The sequence below is a fragment of the Heterodontus francisci genome, chromosome 13, assembly GCF_036365525.1.
Source record: "Heterodontus francisci isolate sHetFra1 chromosome 13, sHetFra1.hap1, whole genome shotgun sequence".
In the NCBI taxonomy this organism is placed as follows: domain Eukaryota; kingdom Metazoa; phylum Chordata; class Chondrichthyes; order Heterodontiformes; family Heterodontidae; genus Heterodontus; species Heterodontus francisci.
In genome coordinates this window covers 2,323,124-2,344,897 of record NC_090383.1, presented here as the reverse complement: position 1 = coordinate 2,344,897, position 21,774 = coordinate 2,323,124, and the positions used below count along the sequence as shown (strand labels likewise).

At 43.3% G+C, this 21,774-nt stretch overlaps 2 protein-coding genes across 10 annotated transcripts in view; one reads left to right on the top strand and one right to left on the bottom strand.

The window, feature by feature from the left end:
* Positions 1–20,693, bottom strand: part of mdh1ab (malate dehydrogenase 1Ab, NAD (soluble)) — a 38,085-nt gene extending 17,392 nt beyond the window's left edge. The window contains exons 1-4 of one of the 3 annotated variants that reach the window (XM_068044238.1): positions 20,585–20,693; positions 12,543–12,641; positions 11,731–11,827; positions 4,446–4,621 (exon numbers count right to left, since the gene is read on the bottom strand). In XM_068044238.1, coding sequence (XP_067900339.1) covers positions 4,446–4,621; positions 11,731–11,827; positions 12,543–12,641; positions 20,585–20,587 — 375 coding nt within the window. In that variant the 5' untranslated portion in view covers positions 20,588–20,693. Of the gene's footprint in view, positions 1–4,445; positions 4,622–11,730; positions 11,828–12,542; positions 12,642–18,253; positions 18,305–20,547 lie in introns of those variants that run through there. The other 2 variants (XM_068044239.1, XM_068044240.1) reach the window with 2 other exon arrangements.
* Positions 20,694–20,867: 174 nt separating this feature from the next.
* wdpcp (WD repeat containing planar cell polarity effector) overlaps positions 20,868–21,774 on the top strand; it is a 173,408-nt gene continuing 172,501 nt past the window's right edge. For 5 of the 7 annotated variants that reach the window (XM_068044233.1, XM_068044230.1, XM_068044231.1 and 2 more), the window contains exon 1: positions 20,928–21,192. The gene's annotated coding sequence lies outside the window, so the exon portion shown is untranslated. The other 2 variants (XM_068044232.1, XM_068044237.1) reach the window with 2 other exon arrangements.

Here is a 21,774-nt window from a genome sequence, read left to right as displayed (position 1 = left end):
CCAGAGAGCTCTGGATTTGTTTCCCTTCCTTTGCCCTTGGTGGGAATATACCTTGACTGTGTCCGAACTATCTCTTCTTTAAAGGCAGCCCATTGTTCAGTTACTGTTTTGCTCACCAACCTTTGATTCCAATTTATGTAGGCCAGATCCATTCTTATCCCATTCAAGTTTGCTTTCCCCCTGTTAATTATTTTTACTCTGGATTGTTCTTTATCCTTTTACATAGCTAATCTAAACCTTATGATATAATGATCACTGTCCCCTAAATACTCTCCTACTGAAACTGGATTCACTTGACCCACCTCATTCCCAAGAACCAGGTATCACACAGTGCCTCCTTTCTCATTGGACTGGAAACATACTGTAGAAAATTTTCCTGAACACACTTTAGGAACTCTTGCCCCTCTCTGTCCTTTACACTACTACTATCCCAGTCTCTACTCAAATAATTGAAGACCCCCATTATAACTGCTTTATAATTCTTACGGTGTATAGTGTCGTATGTGAGTAGTCCCTTTGTACACTTGTCAGCCGCACATTCACGACAGCATGGATGTGAACAAGGAGCACTGGTCTCTCACTATTATTCAACTCTTACTTATGCTTCCAAGGAGCTGGTAGTGCACACCAGTGGGCACACCCCAGGGCCTCAACCAGACTGGCGTGCTAAACTAAGTGAGGGGAACAGCAACTTCACAAGATGTTGTACAAGGGGCGTCACCCTTTCCAAGTACATAAAGCCTGGACCAGCGGCTGAGGCAGGAGAACTCACTATTGAGAATCAATGGCTCAGAAGGTGCAACAGCAAAATATGAGACACATCTATGGCAGTCATGACACTCAAGGACAAATAGGCAATCACCTTGGAAGAGTCAGGGTACTCCCCCATAGTTAGTCATGGAATCTAGTTTAAACAACGGTAGTGATGTAGGCAGACCTGGGCCCCCTGCGGAGATGTCTACGGTAAATAGGAACAGTGAAGATGATGACTTATTAGGAAGTAGGAATAGCTGGGTGAATGATGAGGGCAGTCTGAACCAGGAAGAAAAGCTACCATCTGATGATGCTACTCTCAAACCCTGAGAAGAACTCTTGAAAATCGGAACACGGATTGTGAGGACACTCTACCAGAGTGGTAAAATAGACAACTGCATGAAAGAGATGTTAGACTCAACATTGACATCTTAGGATTGTGAGACTTTAGATGGACGGCATCTGGGAAAATAGACAAAGGTAAACAGGTGATGATCATCTCAGGTGGTAGAGAACACACGAATGGAGTTGGAATAATGATGTCTAGGAAGGTAGCAAAAACAATGCAAGGGTACTGGCCAACATCAGAGACTGATTATGGCAAAATTTAAAGGGAAACCAATGAACATTGTGTTTACAACTGTGTGGTACATGCAGGATCACAGTGATGAAGTGATGGAAGTATGATACGAGGAGGTGCAAAAAACATTGAAGCATGTGAAGAGTAGAGACATCTAGATAGGCACAAGCGATTTGAATACAAAGGTTGGCGGGGGGGGGGGGGGGGCATGCAAATGTGGGAGCAGTTTCTGGACGAGGAACAAAGAACAGAGGTGAATGTGAGTTCTGTGAGGAAAACTCCTTGGTCATCTTGAATACACTCTTCAAACAACAACCAAGAATGTACACCTGGAAGAGTCCAGGAGATGTTCATGAAAATCAAACAGATTTTTTGATGATCAATGAAAGATACAAAAATAGCATCAAGAATGCCTTCACTTACCCAGGTACAGACATTAATTCAGATCACTGCCTGCTTGTAAAGATGATGATGATCAGGCTGCAAATCCCAAAAAGGAATCCCATGAAAGATCAAGCCAACTTAAACAGACAGAGAGGAAGATGTAATGATGAAGTATGCTGCGGCGGTTACAAAGTATGAAGCTTTACTTCAGGAAGGGACAGTGCAAGATCTTAGTGAAGAGGAAACAACAGAAAGGCATTGGGAAAGGCTGAAACAGAACATGAAATACACTGTAACTGAGACAGTCCCAAAGAAAGAGGAGGAAACATCAAGAGTGGATGACAGATGAAAAACTAAATATGAAAAGGAGACAGAAGAAAAATATGACAAAATAGAAAGGCAGATAAGAAAAGCATGCAGGGTGGCCAAGGAAAGGTGGTTATGAAGATTGTTGCAAGGAAATAGAAGAACTGGAGAAAAGGCGCGATGAGAGCATCGCATGAGAAAGTTAAAGCACTGGCAGACAAGAAAATAGTCACAAATAGTGGCTGTATAAGGAGCAAGGAAGGTGAACTTCTCTTTGAAAAAGAAAAGGTCGAGAAACAGGTGGGGTACATCTCAGTGAGCTGTATGATGATGAAGACGGAGGTGAATTGGTACCACCAGAGGGAAGAGAAGGACCAGAGATAATAGAGGCAGATGTCAGTGCAGCGATGAAAAAGATGAAAGCAAAGAAAGCACCTGGAATCGATGAAATACCAACAGAATTCCTGAAAGCCCTGAATGATGTTAACATTGGGAAACTGACAGACCTTTGCAACAAAATTTACAGAACAGGATTCATACCTTTGGATCTTATGCAGCCAAAAGCCCTAGAGTGTTTAGAGCACAGGACAATAAGCCTCATGAGCCAAGTGATGAAAATGATTTTAATTATCATTTTGGAAAATAATGATTCAGACCAAAGAAAGGAAGAGAGAGCACCTTTTAACTCGAGAGTAATGATCGAATGATATCTGGAAGTACAAAACCTGTAAATATATGTTTATAGACGATGAGAAGGCTTTTGATAGAGTCTACCATCAGAAAATAATGGAGTGCTTAAAGAAACTAGAAAGAAATGGCGGCACAGTGGTTAGCACCGCAGCCTCACAGCTCCAGGGACCCGGGTTCAATTCTGGGTACTGTCTGTGTTTGCAAATTCTCCCTGTGTCTGCGTGGGTTTTCGCCGGGTGCTCCGGTTTCCTCCCACATGCCAAAGACTTGCAGGTGATTGGTAAATTGGCTGTTATAAATTGCCCCTAGTGTAGGTAGATGGTAGGGCATATGGGATTACTGTAGGGTTAGTATAAATGAGTGGTTGTTGGTCGGCACAGACTCGGTGGGCCGAAGGGATTGTTTCAGTGCTGTATCTCTAAATAAAAAAAAAATTAAAAAAATAAAAGGATAATTCAGAATCTATACTGGAATCAATCAGCGGTGATGAGACTAGATAGCAGCTCGTCAGAAAGCTTCCCAATGAAAAGATGATTGTGTCAGGGATGTATGTCCTCAAAACTGTTTAACCTGTACACTGAAGCTATCTTCAGAGACATAGAATGTCTACCAGGTTGCAATATTGGTGGGTTGAACATTAACAACTTGAGATACACATAACACTGCACTGATTGCAGAGTCAGAAGAGGCCCTACAGGAAATTGGGAACAAAATGAATACAAGGAGTGTGGATTACGAATTAAGAATGAATGTGAAGAAAACCAAGACAATGGTGATAAGCAGTGACCTAACCCCAGAAGTAAAAATTGAAATAAATGGTCAAGTCCTGGGTCAAGTGAAATGGTTCACATACCTTGGGCAGGTTATCACAGACGATGGGAGAACTGACGGAGATCCGAAGGAGAACTGAGATAACCAAGACCAGCTTTGTCAGAATGAAGGACTTGTTAACATCAAAGAAACTGACCCTGAATCTTAGGAAAAGAATGCTGAGCTGCTACATTTTGTCATTTATGTTATATGCCTCAGAGACATGGACAACAAATAAAGAGACTACTGATAAGCTGAATGCATTCGAGATGTGGACATATTGCAGGATGTTCCGCATATCTTACAGACAGACTAATGAGGAAGTGCTGGAAATGGCTGACGAGAGGAACTTCGTGCATAACATCAAAGAGAAAGGTCACATCATTACAGCAGAAGGTAGACAAAGACAATTATTGGAAAGATCAATGGAAAACGTAGGAGAGGGAAGCAGAGAAGAAAATGGATGACAGATATAATGGACTGGATACAGCTGACCTATGCAGAATGTGTAAGGACAGCACAGGACAGACAGAGGTGGAGTTCCATGACAGTCAACCTTCTGGGAAGATGACAACAACAAACGAGTAATTCTTGTGCCTCTCCTTGCGAATTTGTTCCTCTACATCTTTCCCATTGGTTGGTGGTCTATAAACTACACTGAGCAATGTCATCGTACTTTTTTGTTCCTTACATGTAGCCAAATAGATTCAAGATTTTTCCGACAATTAATGTGGTTTTAATTCCCAGGGTGTATTTTGTTTAACAGGATTTTTTTAAAGCCACTTGCTGGTCCTTGGGTATCTCCCTTGAATATGGAAAGATTACAAAAAAAAGTAAAATTTACCAGTCCCAATTAAATATGTGGCTGCAAATTCTACATGAAGATGGCGCCACTTATAAACCAATTCCAAATTTTTGTCACCTTGACTGTCTTTTTGGCGAACGTGTCCAAAGCAATACCCTGGGATTTGAAGATCTTGACATTCGCTTGCAGCAGCTCCTTCCTTTCCATGCCCTCCCGCCTAGGCATAGAGCCCACCAGAATCGCCACATCAATTCCCTCGAAAGCAACCTCCTCTTTGTCAGTTGCAATGACATCTGCAACAAACAGACATAAATTAAGAGCAATCTGATTTCTATGATGAATTATATTTATTAAAAAAAAACAATCAACTCCCCTAATGGCATTCCTAGTCCAGAACAGCACTGACAGCAACCTAGATTCAGATTTTCAGCAGGTGAGTGCTTGGTTCAGAAAAGGGAAACAAACTACACTTTCCCCCTCAAGTAAACCACTGCATATTGTCAGGGAACTGTTTTGTTTCTCCTCTGTTTAAAACAGTGTGCCTTTAAGACTGAGCACAGTGTGCCAGCAGCTGCACCGTTTCCTAGGCCACAGCAGGAGAGAGGTCACATGGTGTACTGTAACTTAACTGTGGATAAAGACTGGTTTCAACCAGTTTGAACTAGAGTCCAGCAAAGCACCCTCTGAAGGAAGAAGCTGTATATCTCTCTTAGCAGGAGAATCTACATTTATCTTAAGGCTGTATTGCCTTGGAAAAAAAATCTGGAAAAACATTTGCCTTCAAGAGGGACTCCCTGTCATTTGTTTGTGTTTGCTGGAATTCTCAGTAAAGTTTCTACTGAAAAACTACCAATTTTAGAATCCAAATAGACCTGTGGCTATACTCCTTGTTAAAAGAACCCGTCTAAGAGCGAAGACCAAAGTACGGAAAGTCCTCATCAGGGAACTCCTCTTTGCTGACGATGCTGCTTTAACATCTCACACTGAAGAGTGCCTGCAGAATCTCATCGACAGGTTTGCGGCTGCCTGCAACGAATTTGGCCTAACCATCAGCCTCAAGAAAATGAACATCATGGGACAGGACGTCAGAAATGCTCTATCCATCAATATCGGCGACCACGCTCTGGAAGTGGTTCAAGAGTTCACCTACCTAGGCTCAACTATCACCAGCAACCTGTCTCTAGATGCAGAAATCAACAAGCGCCTGGGAAAGGCTTTCACTGCTATGTCCAGACTGGCCAAGAGAGTGTGGGAAAATGGCGCTACGACACGGAACACAAAAGTCCGAGTGTATCAAGCCTGTGTCCTCAGTACCTTGCTCTATGGCAGCGAGGCCTGGACAACGTATGTCAGCCAAGACCGACGTCTCAATTCATTCCATCTTCGCTGCCTCCGGAGAATACTTGGCATCAGGTGGCAGGACCGTATCTCCAACACAGAGGTCCTCGAGGCGGCCAACATCCCCAGCTTATACACACTACTGAGTCAGCGGCGCTTGAGATGGCTTGGCCATGTGAGCCGCATGAAAGATGGCAGGATCCCCAAAGACACATTGTACAGCGAGCTCATCACTGGTATCAGACCCACCGGCCGTCCATGTCTCCGCTTTAAAGACGTCTGCAAACGCGACATGAAGTCCTGTGACATTGATCACAAGTCGTGGGAGTCAGTTGCCAGCGATTGCCAGAACTGGCGGGCAGCCATAAAGGCGGGGCTAAAGTGTGGCGAGTCGAAGAGACTTAGCAGTTGGCAGGAAAAAAAGACAGAAGCGCAAGGGGAGAGCCAACTGTGAAACAGCCCCGACAAACAAATTTTTCTGCAGCACCTGTGGAAGAGTCTGTCACTCCAGAATTGGCCTTTATAGCCACTCCAGGTCCTGCTCCACAAACCACTGACCACCTCCAGGCGCTTACCCATTGTCTCTCGAGACAAGGAGGCCAAAGAAGATGCCTGCTGCAACCGAAGTGCTTTGAACACCTGTTATAAAGTGTCAAATTCACCTGGAGACTTCGGGAACAAAGAAATGGCTGACCAACTAAAAGCATATTTTGGTTCTGTCTTCACAAAGGAGGACACAAATATCATACCAAAAACGTTGGGGAACACAGGGCTTAGTGAGAGAGGGGAACGGAAGGAAATCAGTATCAGTAGAGAAATGGTGTTGGGGAAATTGATGCGATTGAAGGCCAATAAATCCCCAGGGCCTGATGGTATGCATCCCAGAATACTTAAGGAAGTAGAAATAGTGGATGCATTGGTGGTCATCCTTCAGATTCTATAGACTCTGAAACAGTTCCTACAGATTGGAGGGTAGCTAAATGTAACCCCACTGTTTAAAAAGGGAGGTAGCAAGAAAACAGGGAAATATAGACCAGTCAGCCGGACGGCAGTAGTAGGGGAAATTCTAGAGTCTGTTATCAAAGATTTTATAGCAGAGCACTTGGAGAACAGTGGTAGAATTGGACAGAGTCAGCATGGATTTACAAAAGGGAAATCATGCTCGACAAACCTACTAGAATTCTTCAAGGATGTAACTAGTAGAGTTGGTGAGGGGGAGGGGGAGCCAGTGGATGTTGTTTATATGGACTTTCAGAAAGCTTTTGACAAAGTTCCACAAAAGAGGTTAACGTGTAAAATTAAAGTGCATGGGATTGGGGGATGTGCATTGTGATGGATAGAAAATTGGTTGGCAGACAGGAAACAAAGGGTAGGAATAAATGGGTCTTTTTCCAAATGGCAGGCAGTGACTAGTGGGGTACCCCAGGGATCGGTGCTAGGACCCCAGCTATTCACAATATATATTAATGATTTAGATGAGGGAACTAAATGTAATATCTCCAAATTTGCAGATGACATAAAACTGGGTGGGAGGGCAAGTTGTGAGGAGGATGCAGAGATGCTGCAGGGTGATTTGGACAAGTTGAGTGAGTGGGCAAATGCATGGCAGATGCAGTATAATGTGGATAAATGTGAGGTTATCCACTTTGGTAGCAAAAACAGGAAGACAAATTATCTGAATGGCTGTAAACAGAGAGGGGAATATGCAACGAGACCTTACAGTCGCTGAAGGTAAGCATGCAGATGCAGCAGGTGGTAAAAAGAGCAAATGGTATGTTGGCCTTCATAGCGAGAGGATTTGAATATAGGAGCAGGGATGTCTTGCTGCAATTATACAGGGCCTTGGTGAGGCCACACCTGGAATATTGTGTGCAGTTTTGGTCTCCTTATCTGAGGAAGGATGTTCTTGCTATAGAGGGAGTGCAGCAAAGGTTTACCAGACTGATTCCTGGGATGGTGGGACTGACATGAGGAGAGATTGAGTCGGTTAGGATTATATCCGCTGGAGTTCAGAAGAGTGAGGGGGGATCTCATAGAAACCTATAAATTTCTAACAGGACTTGACAGGGTAGATACAGGAAGGATGTTCCCGATGGCGGGGGAGTCCAGAACCAGGGGTCATAGTCTAAGGATACGGGGTAAACCTTTCAGGACTGAGATGAGGAGAAATTTCTTCACCCAGAGAGTGGTGAGCCTGTGGAATTCGCTACCACAGAAAGCAGTTGAGGCCGAAACATTGTATGTTTTCGAGAAGGAGTTAGATATAGGTCTTGGGTCTAAAGGGATCAAAGGATATGGGGCAAAAGCGGGAACAGGCTACTGAGTTGGATGATCAGTCATGATCATAATGAATGGTGAAGCAGGTTTGAAGGGCCGGATGGCCTACTCCTGCTCCCATTTTCTATGTTTCTATGTTTCGAGTGGCATCTGATTGTTCTAATATGGGACATCTCACCAACCAGGAACATAACAGGATTTACAACCCAGCCACTTAATTTATTCCTAAGAAATACTATTTTTTAAAAACTGGTTAACCGTTAATTTTTGAATGCACGCGTTAGGGTTAAGAGAAAATAAGTTATAAAGTCTTTAGACATAAATTTATCTTAATAGTGTTTAAGATTTAGTTTATTAATAGTTTAGTTTAGAGATACAGCACTGAAACAGGCCCTTCGGCCCACCGAGTCTGTGCCGACCATCAACCACCCATTTATACTAATCCTACACTAATCCCATATTCCTACCACATCCCCACCTGTCCCTATATTTCCCTACCACCTACCTATACTAGGGGCAATTTATAATGGCCAATTTACCTACCAACCTGCAAGTCTTTTGGCACCCGGAGGAAACCCACGCAGACACAGGGAGAACTTGCAAACTCCACACAGGCAGTACCCAGAATTGAACCCGGGTTGCTGGAGCTGTGAGGCTGCAGTGCTAACCACAGCGCCACTGTGCCGCCCAATAGTTAATTTGTTATTGTCTAAAAATACCTGGATTGGTCTGTTTAATTCTGGGGGTTAATAAAGTGTTTAATTAGGCTAATTTCCAGTAGATGGGAAATTTTAATATGCTGCGACCTGTGGAGTACTGGGACTGAATTGACTGTGCATTGCTCCCAACTTGGTTGTAACAATATCCATAGCATGCTTGGTAGGAGTAGAACTACTTAGGTAGGAGTTGCTGTTTTCCTGGGTGTGGTCAATGTTGCTTTTGCTATGAATTTCTAGCAGACAGGGAAAGGAAGAGCAGTTTCCTTTCCTCTTAGAGCGAGCAGCCATGATATTGCCAGAACTTCGTCTGTTAAACTGACAAGTTAAGCACCATGTATTTCAAGGCCAGAAGTTAAGTCAGTCAAGAGAATCTTTATTTGCAAGATTGACCTCAGGCTAGGAGTGGGAAAGGTTCGACACTATAGTTTCTTAGAATTTGGTTCTCCCTCCAGAAGGTATGGATGACAAACATCAGTTGTTGTTGCTCAGTGCTCCAGCTTTAGAAAGGCTCCAAGAGCTTCCCCCAATTATTTAATGGACGAGCACACTCCTGATGTGATATTACGCTATTTGGAGCAGAACTGGGACACCAGTAATGTGATACACTGGCCTCAGCATGTATGAACTAGGGAAGAGAAAAGAGTCCACAGTTCCCACTCCTGAATGTCTTCCAGTGACCTCTGCTTCAAAGTGTGCCTGTGGGAAATGAGGTTAAAACAAGACTGTACCTGTCCATAATGCCTCTCAGACAAGTAGCCTGTCAACAATCGTACTGAAAATCATAAGTGAATATTTATTTTATTGAGGCAGAAGAGTTCTGCCTGCACTCATGCAACCAGACCCAAGGATATGCCAGCACCTTTGAGAGGAGTAAAAAAAAGAACACTCCCAATGACTTTTAAAAATTCCTCAGGTTTGATCCAATCTGCAATCCACACATTATATAGGTCAGAAGGCAACTGCCTTAATAAGTTACAGGCTTTTTCTAAGCTTGCACACAAGGCTTTTTCCCTAATCAGCAATTCCAAATTTGTAATGTCACAAGAAAATAGGTCATTGTTATTTACTTGTGCTCAGCAGCTAAACCAATGAGAGTTGCGCATTAAATCTTCCTCTTAACCAATAGTTGTGAAACACTAATGATGCAATGTACACATTGAACAGATTGAATCACATTTAACCTGATAATCTACATCCCAGAGTACTTAAGGAAGTGGCCCTAGAAATAGTGGATGCATTGGTGGTCATCTTCCAAGATTCTATAGACTCTGAAACAGTTCCTACAGATTGGAGGGTAGCTAATGTAACCCCACTGTTTAAAAAAAGGTAGAGAGAAAACACGGAATTATAGACCAGTGAGCTTGATGTCAGTAGTGGGGAAAATTCTAGAGTCCATTATCAAAGATTTTATAGCAGAGCACTTGGAGAACAGTGGTAGAATCGGACAGAGTCAGCATGGATTTACGAAAGGGAAATCATGCTCGACTAATCTAGAATTCTTCGAGGATGGAACTAGTAGAGTTGATGAGGGGGAACCAGTGGATGTTGTTTATTTGGACTTTCTGAAGGCTTTTGACAAAGTCCCGCATAAGAGATTAGCATGTAAAATTAAAGCGCATGGGATTGGGGGTAGTGTATTGCGATGGATAGAAAATTGGTTGGCAGACAGGAAACAAAGAGTAGGAATAAATGGGTCTTTTTCCAAATGACAGGCAGTGACTAGTGGGGTACTGCAGGGATCGGTGCTAGGACCCCAGCTATTCACAATATAGATTAATGATTTAGATGCGGGAACAAAATGCAATATCTCCAAATTTGCAGATAACACAAAACTGGGTGGGAGGGTGAGTTGTGAGAAGGGTGCTGAGAAGCTTCAGGGTGATTTGGACAAGTTGAGTGAGTGGGCAAATGCATGACAGATGCAGTATAATGTGGATAAATGTGAGATTACCCACTTTGGTAACAAAAACAGGAAGGCAGATTATCTGAACGGCTATAAACTGAGAGGGGAATATGCAGCGAAACCTGGGTGTTCTCGTACATCAGTCGCTGAAGGTAAGTATGCAGATGCAACAAGTGGTAAAAAGGGCAAATGGTATGTTGGCCTTCATAGCGATAGGATTGGAGTATAGGAGCAGAGATGTCTTGCTGCAATTATGCAGCACCTTGGTGAGGCCACACCTGGAATACTGTGTGCAGTTTTGCTTTCCTTATCTGAGGAAGGATGTTCTTGCTATAGAGGGAGTGCAGCGAAGGTTTACCAGACTGATTCCTGGGATGGCGGGACTGACGTATGAGGAGAGATTGAGTAGGTTAGGATTATATTCGCTGGAGTTAAGAGTGAAGGGGAGGGATCTCATAGAAACCTATAAAATTTTAACAGGCCTTGACAGGGTAGATACAGGAAGGATGTTCCCGATGGCGGGGGAGTCCAGAACCAGGGGTTAAAGGTTTGCCCCGTATCCTTAGACTTTCAGGACTGAGATGAGGAGAAATTTCTTCACCCAGAGAGTGGTGAACCTGTGGAATTTGCTACCACAGAAAGCAGCTGAGGCCAAAACATTGTATGTTTTCAAGAAGGAGTTAGATATAGCTCTTGGGTCTAAAGGGATCAAAGGATATGGGGCAAAAGCGGGAACAGGTTACTGAGTTGGATGATCAGTCATGATCATAATGAATGGCGGAGCAGGCTCGAAGGGCCGAATGGCCTACTCCTTTTCCTATTTTCTATGTAACCTTGTATTAAAGATTTTTAAATATGGTACACAATCATTGCAAAGGCTCAATTCTAACAAAATTAATAAAGTAGCTATACAGCTCCACCACTGGTGGATTTGATTCCCAATAGCACAGTTAGCTGCGTTTTAATGACTTTCAGTTTAACAAATTCTCAATTGGCAGCTGAAATTGATTTTATTTTCAGCACAAAGGAGGTTCGAACTAAATTTGCAGTGCACTGTATTTAGAGTTAACCAAATGCTTTCAAGTAGAAAACAAGAGGATATTTGTAACAAAACTTAGGTGCTTTAAATTTAAATTAACATCTAATGCTCATTTAGCCTACTTACCCTGCACCAGTGGAAGACTACAGTCTCGGATTTCCATCACCACACCTTCTAGCACTGTCATCATTGGTGTAATATCAAGCAGCAGAAGAATGAGGGGCTTTGGGAATTATTAAAAAAAAACAATTCAGTACTGCACAATAGGTGACACTCACCATTCATTCTATGTAATTCAGTGGAATGAAGTATTTTACGAAGAGATAATATCCCTTCAGTAGGTTTCAACTTGGATTCATGATCCACATACAAATTCACAATCTTGGCTGTTCTAAGATGAAACTTCTGAGACAAGACACTATTTTACAGCTGTGAAGGGAAAGAAGTTTTCCCAATCGTCACCAATTGTTGCTTTTGCTACCAGCATTAAATATGTCAATTTGTTAGGCTTTGCCCAGCTGGGTGCAATGCTACAAGGTTAACCTACAACATTGCCGCTGCGGTGAAGATGAGATTCAAACTCATTTCCAAAAAGGAGAAAATGACTTTTCCTGGTGAGAAAGCTGCCTGCTAGAGAATGTAATGTCAGCAGCAGATCCATCTTCAGCCAGTCCTAATGCTATGGAAACCAGCATCCTGCCTGGTTCAACATGCTATTTCTGGCACTCCTATTTGATTTTAAATAGTTTTGGTGAGGGCTGGATTCTAAATTGAAAGTTCTATTTGTTTTCTTTAGCTCTCATCCTATTACCAAGCATTGCTCCTTTCTTAACATACAAACAACCGTGTTATTGCCACACGCCACTGTTCTAGAAAAGCAAAGTAAAAGACTATCTGCTCAATCAACTGTGTTTTTTTTTAAAAACAGTAAACATTACCTGGTCTTTTCCAAAAACATCGCCCTTTGCAATGTTGTAGAGAAGGGAATAGGCAATCTGACCAGCAGCACCGGTTACAAGAACTTTAATGGGCTCTGCCTAGAAGAGAAATTGAACAGCGGGAGAAAGGTTGAGTGATTCAGAGATGAGCATCATTTAAAAAAATACACATTTTCCAAAGTTCAGTCTTTCTGTAGGTGCCAGAAAATGAGCTGCTTCTGCTACACAGCATCCTTTATAAATAGACTAAATATGCTACGCTGCAGGGTTACAGCGTAACATTTTGCACAAGCACTTTGAAAGATTTAACATTTAAATAAAAAACTGAACTTCAAGAAAAAAAACATATCCTTGCAAAATTAAACCCATAGTATCAGTTTGCAAAGCTGAATTGGAATTGATTTGTCTCTGCCATGAACAGAAGAGCATTGAAGCTGAGGCAGATTATTGATCAATTAGCTTCAGAAAGGTTGGTATTAATCTGTGACACACACACACACAAAATCATTAAATTAATTTCACCGAGAAAACTCTTCATTGGTTTAGGAACAATGAAACTAAATTACCCTTTGTAGAAGCAGAAATATAAAATTAGAACGATTTTCAGGATCACATCTTGTAACCAAGGAAACATAACTGGCTTTTACAGTGCCAATACAAACAACAATGTGCCTTTTTATAGCATCATGCAAGTACATTTCATAGGCAGAGGTCAGATTACTGTATCATGTGAACTATCACATCACTCACAAACCACTCCAACACCAGAAGAATTTTCAGCACTGGAAAATGCCACTACACTCCACAATCCTATCTCCCTTTTAAAACAAATCAACCAATTTCTCCAATTAATTGATATTCAGTAACCCCTGATAAAACTTTGCGAATGCCGTGTGAAGGGGTTTAGCTCGAGTGACGTTTCCAGTAAAATCGCAGGTGGGATTTGCTGATTTTTGCGTTAGTGAACCAGAAAGAATGGCTCGTTGTGCAGTTCCAGCACAATCTCCTGCTTAAGGACAGGGTATTTTCTTTTGAAGTGAAAATTGCACAGAAAACCATTTGATATTGTGCTCAAAATTTTACCTGACATTGATCCGGCATTAAATTTAAACCATTCACAAAATGGGGTTTTCCTCGTGGAGAGTCTAAATTTCTTTTAGAAGAGTTTGATGCTCACTGTTGGGGTGGGAATTAATGTAATGCCCATGGTATTTAGCTTGGTTTAAATGTTTGGAAATTTTTCATTTGTTTAAAGTTTCAGAGCTCCAGTTGCATCTCTAATTCTTGGTTACGATGTTAGCTCGAGAAGGCCAGTACAAACCAGTTTTGCACCTGTGACTGGGACTAACTGCGCATTTGTTCAATGAAGCATGAAAGTCTTCACATCCTTGCTATGTGCTCTGATCTGATGATCATAATGTATTCGCTGCTGAGGAAAGCCATTCAGCTCATCCATCCAGATAAACCCTACACAACATTCCCCGATTACCTATGCAAAGTGACCCTCTGACAACGTAGACCCCCCCCCCCGCCGCCGCTGACGTTGTCAGAGCATTCCCAGTTTCGCACATGCACAGAACAGATGCTTGCTGCCAGTATGGTGCTGCGCAGGCACAGCCTACGTCAGCACCCGGCTGGCCACGCGAACACGACTAATTCATGCATGTGCACAAATTAGTCATTTGTTACTCGTCACCCCCCAGCCTCACCACTTCACCTCACTCGGCTCCCTCCCACTTTTGGGCCCTGTGCTCTCTCCCGCTATCGCAGCCTTTCTTCCCTGCACGGGGGAAGTATGGAAAAGAGAGTGACAAGATAGGCAGGGGAGTGGGAGCACAAGCAGCTGAGGGGGAAGGAGGGGCGAGGCCATAGATTCTGTTGAAATGCACATGCAATCCTGCACATGCAGCTATCCTGGAGCTCAGGTCTAAACATAAAGCTCACTGAAGTGATGCTGGATTAAGTTGTTGATTTGGCTCTCTGCCAGTGTTCATGCTGAACACAAGCTCCCAGGATTTATGAGTTCCAACTTCCAAAATGCTTGAAATCTCTAAAATCTTCACTGGTTTAAAATTTGGGTTTATGTCCTGAAATAATAGTCAATAAAATGTATTAAACAACCCATTGCAGGAGCAGAAGCGGGGACCAGATGTGGTCATTTTGTTTTAGTTTGTGATATATTGAGCAGTGCCATCTTTGCTACTGGCAAAACGTCACAGACAGTGACGTTACAGTGCATGAGGCTACATTTGTGCAAATACTGCACCACCTAGTGACTGTGTTGCCAGCAAATGTAACCTTTTCTGTACCCAACTGTTTAAGGTGGTTCCAGGGCTTTTACCTCCTACACTCTAATCTGCACACCCATTTCACATGTTTATCACTTGAAGAACTATTTCCGATATCAGTCCTACAATTACTGTATACAAGCATGAACACGTCAGCTTTGCAGTTCTATCTCTAACACATGAATGTCTCCCCTATTTCTCAACAACTAGAACTGGACACAGTACTCAAGGTGCGGTCTAGCCAACCAAATGTACAGTTTACTCAGAACTTCCTCCAACTTGTCTCCCGTAGATAACATTCTGTTTTGTTGATTGCTACTATACATTGGGCTGAACTTTCCCACGCCCTTGGAGGCGAGGCAATCAAATTCTATAAAAGAGGCGTTAGGCTGGTTTGCCAACCAGTTTCCCATGTCCGGCCACTTTTCCCAGGGGCATTCTGGGTCTGATGCCAGCAACCGCCCCCCCAACCCCGTCCATGGCAGAATGCCAATTAAGGTTGTTGGGTGACTAATTATTGGCAACTTTCACACCACACAGCAACTTTGCATCACACGTGCCCCCGCTGTGTCAGCACTCAGTAACTAAGAGGTGGCAGCTTCACAGTTGGAGGTCAGAACTGTATGAGAACTGAAGAAGTTTTAACGGTTACTGACAGAAAATGGGAAGGCTGCTGTCTTCCCATTAAGTATGGAATACCTGGAGACGGACGTCTCTGATGTCACGGGCCTAACAAGGTCTCAGCCGCTCCAGATACTGGTGCCAGCTCCAATACTTCCCTGCCACTTGGGCCTCAACAGTACTCCCACTGTTCATACAGTGAAGGCTGCTGTACTCCCTTGTAGTGGGCCAGTGCCTGCAGCTCCTGTCTCTGGAACTCACCACCATACCTAATTGGAGGGCAGCTTAGAGGAGGAACAACTGGACACCTCCCAAAAATATTCAGCCAGAAGCGTAAATGACCCCAATGTCGGGTTCCTAACGTTTGTGGCAAAATTCATCCTGAGGAATCTATTAAGATTATGTTTCCTTCAATTTCACTTTGCTCTTTTAAAATCAATCATTCATTCATGGAGTACACGTACTGATCATTTTTCCTTTCCACATGCAGCACATCACATCAATCGTTGTTTGAATAACTCATACGACATGTTAGGAGCTGCCACCTTCAATTCACTGCCCCTTAGTTTTCTATTGCTTGGAAATAGAGCCAATTTGTATTGAGTTTCTGAATTGAAATATTTATGTAAATTATAGACTGTTGTGATTCCAACATCAAGCCCTGGGCCACCCCAATGTTCTTTTAAGATGTTGCGACGAGGACTGAAATCAATTTTGTCAAAGACCACACCAGCCGAATGAAAGGGATAATTTTCAAGGTCATTGCTTCTATTCCGGCTGCACCTTTCCAAAATTGTCGGGGAAGTCTTCCCTTGAAAGAAAGCTTTGGAGATATTTAGAAATAACCACATGTATCCAGTGTTTGCATGGTTTCATAGTCTGCTTTTAAAAATAATTTATAATCAGTTGCACTCAGCTTCCAGGTAAAAATCTGACCTTGCCTTGGTCTATATGAAAGACCAACTAGATTGACATGGTGTTTTCTTCCTACTCTACGCAGTTCATAATTTAACTTCTCAGAACATTAAATTTATACAAAAAAAACTCCTTAGATTGTTGTCCCTTGTTATGACATCCTCTACCCAAGTACAAAAAAAAATCTATTTCATGCAATGTTCTTGCGTTGCTTAATCATGTGATTCCTTAAGCCATCTACTTTTCAACATTAGTTATTTCATTGCTACACATCTTTCACAGGATCAACAGATTTAACCTTGGCTGGTAAATGTTGTGCAGTCATATACAGACTGATTCTTAACTGGAGTTTACATTCCCCACATTACATTGACAGTTTGGTGGAAGGTCAGAATAAACATTATCCTGCAAAATTTTAGTTAGAGTTATAGCTAGTGTGTGACAGTTAGTTATTTCTAGTTAGTAAACTAGTTAGTTATTTCTAGCGAGTGAGCTATAGTGAATTAACCTACTTCCCCCTCAGTGGCCCCAGATATCCACCCAGGTTATAAAGCAAGGTCTTAAGGGTTTATAATGAGGAAAGGAAGCCCACAAACCAGCTCTGAATCACAATATGAGAATAACACCTTATGAGCAAAGCACAATGATGTTTGAGATAGACTATTTTGCTGCATGTAAGCAATGATTGAGACATAATGAATATATGAATTAGGAGCAGGACTAGGCAACTCGGCCCCTCCAGCCTGCTCCACCATTCAACAAGATCATGATTGATCTGATTGTAACCTCAACTCCACATTCCCACCTAACCCCGATAACCTTTCACCCCCTTGCTTATCCAGAATCTATCTACCTCTGCCTTAAAAATATTTAAAGGCTCTGTTTCCACCACCTTTTGAGGAAGAGTGTTCCAAAGACACACGACCCTCTGAGAAAACATTTCTTATCTGTCTTAAATGGGAGACCCCTTTATTTTTTCTTTACCCACAAGGGGAAACATCCTTTCCAAATCCACCCAGTCAAGAATCTTCAGAATCTCAGATGTTTTCATCAAGTCGCGTCTTACCCTTCTAAACTCCAGCGGATACAAGCCTAGCCTGTATCTTTCCTCCTAAGCCACCCATTCCAGGTACTACTCTAGTAAATCTTCTCTGAACTCCTTCCAACACATTTACACCCTTCCAATACTGTACACAGTAATCCAGATGTGCTCTCACCAATGCCCTGCATAACTGAAGCATAACCTCCCTACTTTTGTATTCAATTCCCCTCCAATAAATAACATTCTATTAGCTTTCCTAACTATGTACTGTACCTGCATACTTACCTTTTGCAATTCATGCACTAGGACAACCAGATCCCTCTGCATCTCAAGGCTCTGCAATCTCTCACCATTTAGATAATATGCTATGTCTTTTTTTTTTAATTCTTCCTGCCAAAATGGACAATTTCACAGCCCCTTCCACAGCCCTTAAGCAGGGACTGGGATACTAACCATTCCCCAAACGGTAAACAGGGACTGAAATACTGACATAAAAGCAAAATACTGCAGATGCTGGAAATCTGAAATAAAAACAAGAAATGCTGGAAATACTCAGCAGGTCTGGCAGCATCTGTGGAGAGAGAAACAGAGAGTTAACGTTTCAAGTCAGTTCTGATGAAGGGTCACTGACCTGAAACAATAACTCTGCTTCTCTCTCCACAGATGCTGCCAGACCTGCTGAGTATTTCCAACAGTTTTTGTTTTTATTTCAGATTTCCAGCATCTGCAATATTTTGCTTTTAGTCAATAAGCAAGGACCGAGATACTGACCATTCCGCAATCTTTTAGCAAGGACCGAGATACTGACCATTCCGCAATCTTTTAGCAAGGACCGAGATACTGACCATTCCGCAATCTATTAGCAAGGACCGAGATACTGACCATTCCGCAATCTATTAGCAAGGACCGAGATACTGACCATTCCGCAATCTATTAGCAAGGACCGAGATACTGACCATTCCGCAATCCATTAGCAAGGACCGAGATACTGACCATTCCGCAATCCATTAGCAAGGACCGAGATACTGACCATTCCGCAATCTATTAGCAAGGACCGAGATACTGACCATTCCGCAATCTATTAGCAAGGACCGAGATACTGACCATTCCGCAATCTATTAGCAAGGACCGAGATAGTGACCATTCCGCAATCCTTTAGCAAGGACCGAGATACTGACCATTCCGCAATCTATTAGCAAGGACCGAGATACTGACCATTCCGCAATCTATTAGCAAGGACCGAGATACTGACCATTCCGCAATCTATTAGCAAGGACCGAGATACTGACCATTCCGCAATCTATTAGCAAGGACCGAGATACTGACCATTCCGCAATCTTTTAGCAAGGACCGAGATACTGACCATTCCGCAATCTATTAGCAAAGACCGAGATACTGACCATTCCGCAATCTATTAGCAAGGACCGAGATACTGACCATTCCGCAATCTATTAGCAAGGACCGAGATACTGACCATTCCGCAATCTTTTAGCAAGGACCGAGATACTGACCATTCCGCAATCTATTAGCAAAGACCGAGATACTGACCATTCCGCAATCTATTAGCAAGGACCGAGATACTGACCATTCCGCAATCTTTTAGCAAGGACCGAGATACTGACCATTCCGCAATCTATTAGCAAGGACCGAGATACTGACCATTCCGCAATCTATTAGCAAGGACCGAGATACTGACCATTCCGCAATCTATTAGCAAGGACCGAGATACTGACCATTCCGCAGTCTATTAGCAAAGACCGAGATACTGACCATTCCGCAATCTTTTAGCAAGGACCGAGATACTGACCATTCCGCAATCTATTAGCAAGGACCGAGATACTGACCATTCCGCAATCTATTAGCAAGGACCGAGATACTGACCATTCCGCAATCTTTTAGCAAGGACCGAGATACTGACCATTCCGCAATCTATTAGCAAAGACCGAGATACTGACCATTCCGCAATCTTTTAGCAAGGACCGAGATACTGACCATTCCGCAATCTATTAGCAAGGACCGAGATACTGACCATTCCGCAATCTATTAGCAAGGACCGAGATACTGACCATTCCGCAATCTATTAGCAAGGACCGAGATACTGACCATTCCGCAATCTATTAGCAAGGACCGAGATACTGACCATTCCGCAATCTTTTAGCAAGGACCGAGATACTGACCATTCCGCAATCTATTAGCAAGGACCGAGATACTGACCATTCCGCAATCTTTTAGCAAGGACCGAGATACTGACCATTCCGCAATCTATTAGCAAGGACCGAGATACTGACCATTCCGCAATCTATTAGCAAGGACCGAGATACTGACCATTCCGCAATCTATTAGCAAGGACCGAGATACTGACCATTCCGCAATCTATTAGCAAGGACCGAGATACTGACCATTCCGCAATCTATTAGCAAAGACCGAGATACTGACCATTCCGCAATCTTTTAGCAAGGACCGAGATACTGACCATTCCGCAATCTATTAGCAAGGACCGAGATACTGACCATTCCGCAATCTTTTAGCAAGGACCGAGATACTGACCATTCCGCAATCTATTAGCAAGGACCGAGATACTGACCATTCCGCAATCTATTAGCAAGGACCGAGATACTGACCATTCCGCAATCTATTAGCAAGGACCGAGATACTGACCATTCCGCAATCTTTTAGCAAGGACCGAGATACTGACCATTCCGCAATCTTTTAGCAAGGACCGAGATACTGACCATTCCGCAATCTATTAGCAAAGACCGAGATACTGACCATTCCGCAATCTTTTAGCAAAGACCGAGATACTGACCATTCCGCAATCTTTTAGCAAGGACCGAGATACTGACTATTCCGCAATCTATTAGCAAGGACCGAGATACTGACCATTCCGCAATCTATTAGCAAGGACCGAGATACTGACCATTCCGCAATCTATTAGCAAAGACCGAGATACTGACCATTCCGCAATCTTTTAGCAAGGACCGAGATACTGACCATTCCGCAATCTATTAGCAAGGACCGAGATACTGACCATTCCGCAATCTTTTAGCAAGGACCGAGATACTGACCATTCCGCAATCTATTAGCAAGGACCGAGATACTGACCATTCCGCAATCTTTTAGCAAGGACCGAGATACTGACCATTCCGCAATCTATTATCAAGGACCGAGATACTGACCATTCCGCAATCTATTAGCAAGGACTAGCCGCTACTCCGGACAAGTCACCGCGACCTCTGTCTTCGTCTCTGTTCGACCGCAGCAAATGTAGAGGGCATCACGTGCTCCCGCCACGTCCCGCGTTGACAGGGATTCCGCGCAGTGCTCTCTGGGAGATGTAGTCTCCGCCTCCGGATAGACAGCGCTCTGATTGGACGATCCCCGGCGGACCGGACTCCAACTCCCAGCGTACAGCGCTCGCCCATCTCACACCCAACATTCCTGCGCCTGGCGCAATTCAGGTTCTGGGGAAGAAATAGTGCCACAGCTTAGTGCACCAAACCCCTAAGCTGTAAGAATTAAAACAGTTGGTTTACTTTAATATATTAAGAATTTGTTCTATATTCTAGAAGTGTACAGCTTTTTTTGCCGACCCGTTTGTGTCGCTTTCAATAACACCTTTTTTTAAACGACCGTCGGAAGGATCCGGGACAGGCCGAAATAACAGGCCCATCGAACCAATGCCCCGGAAGAGATTGCGCTAGCCTGCCTATCCAATGGGCAGCCTCCGCTGGTTGCTTGGAGACGGAGGCACAGTAAGGATATCGGCTCCGGACAGGCCGGACAGGTGAGTCCGGGGCAGTGCGGGGCGGGGAGTGAGGAGCCAACAGGTAAAGTTAAAGAAAAACAGAAAGTGCTGGAAAAACTCAGCCGGTCTGGCAACATCCGTGGACAGAGGTTAGATAAATACTTGAAAAGGAAAGAACTTGCAGTGCTGTACTTGCAGTGCTGTGAGGACAGAGCTTGGGACTAACTCTTACAAAGAGCCAGCACAATGGGATGGGTCAGACAGTCATAAAGCCATAGTCTTCTGCGGCACAGAGGCCGTTTGGCCCATCGAGTCCACGCCAGCTCTCTACGGAGCTGGGCTGTCAGTCCCACTCCCTGACTCGTTCCCTGTGGAAGTCCAACTTCCTCTTGAAGTCATTGATTGTCTCCCTTGCATCACCCTTGTGGGCAGTAAGTTTCAGGTCATTACCACCCACTGCGTTAAAAAAGTGCTTCCTCATTGTCCCCCTGCATCTTTTGCCCAAAATTATCAATCTGTGTCCCCTAGTCCTTGTACCATTTGTTAATGGGAACAGAATTTCCTTGTCTATCTTATCTAAGCCTGTCATAATCTTGTACACTTCTATTCAATCTGCTTTGT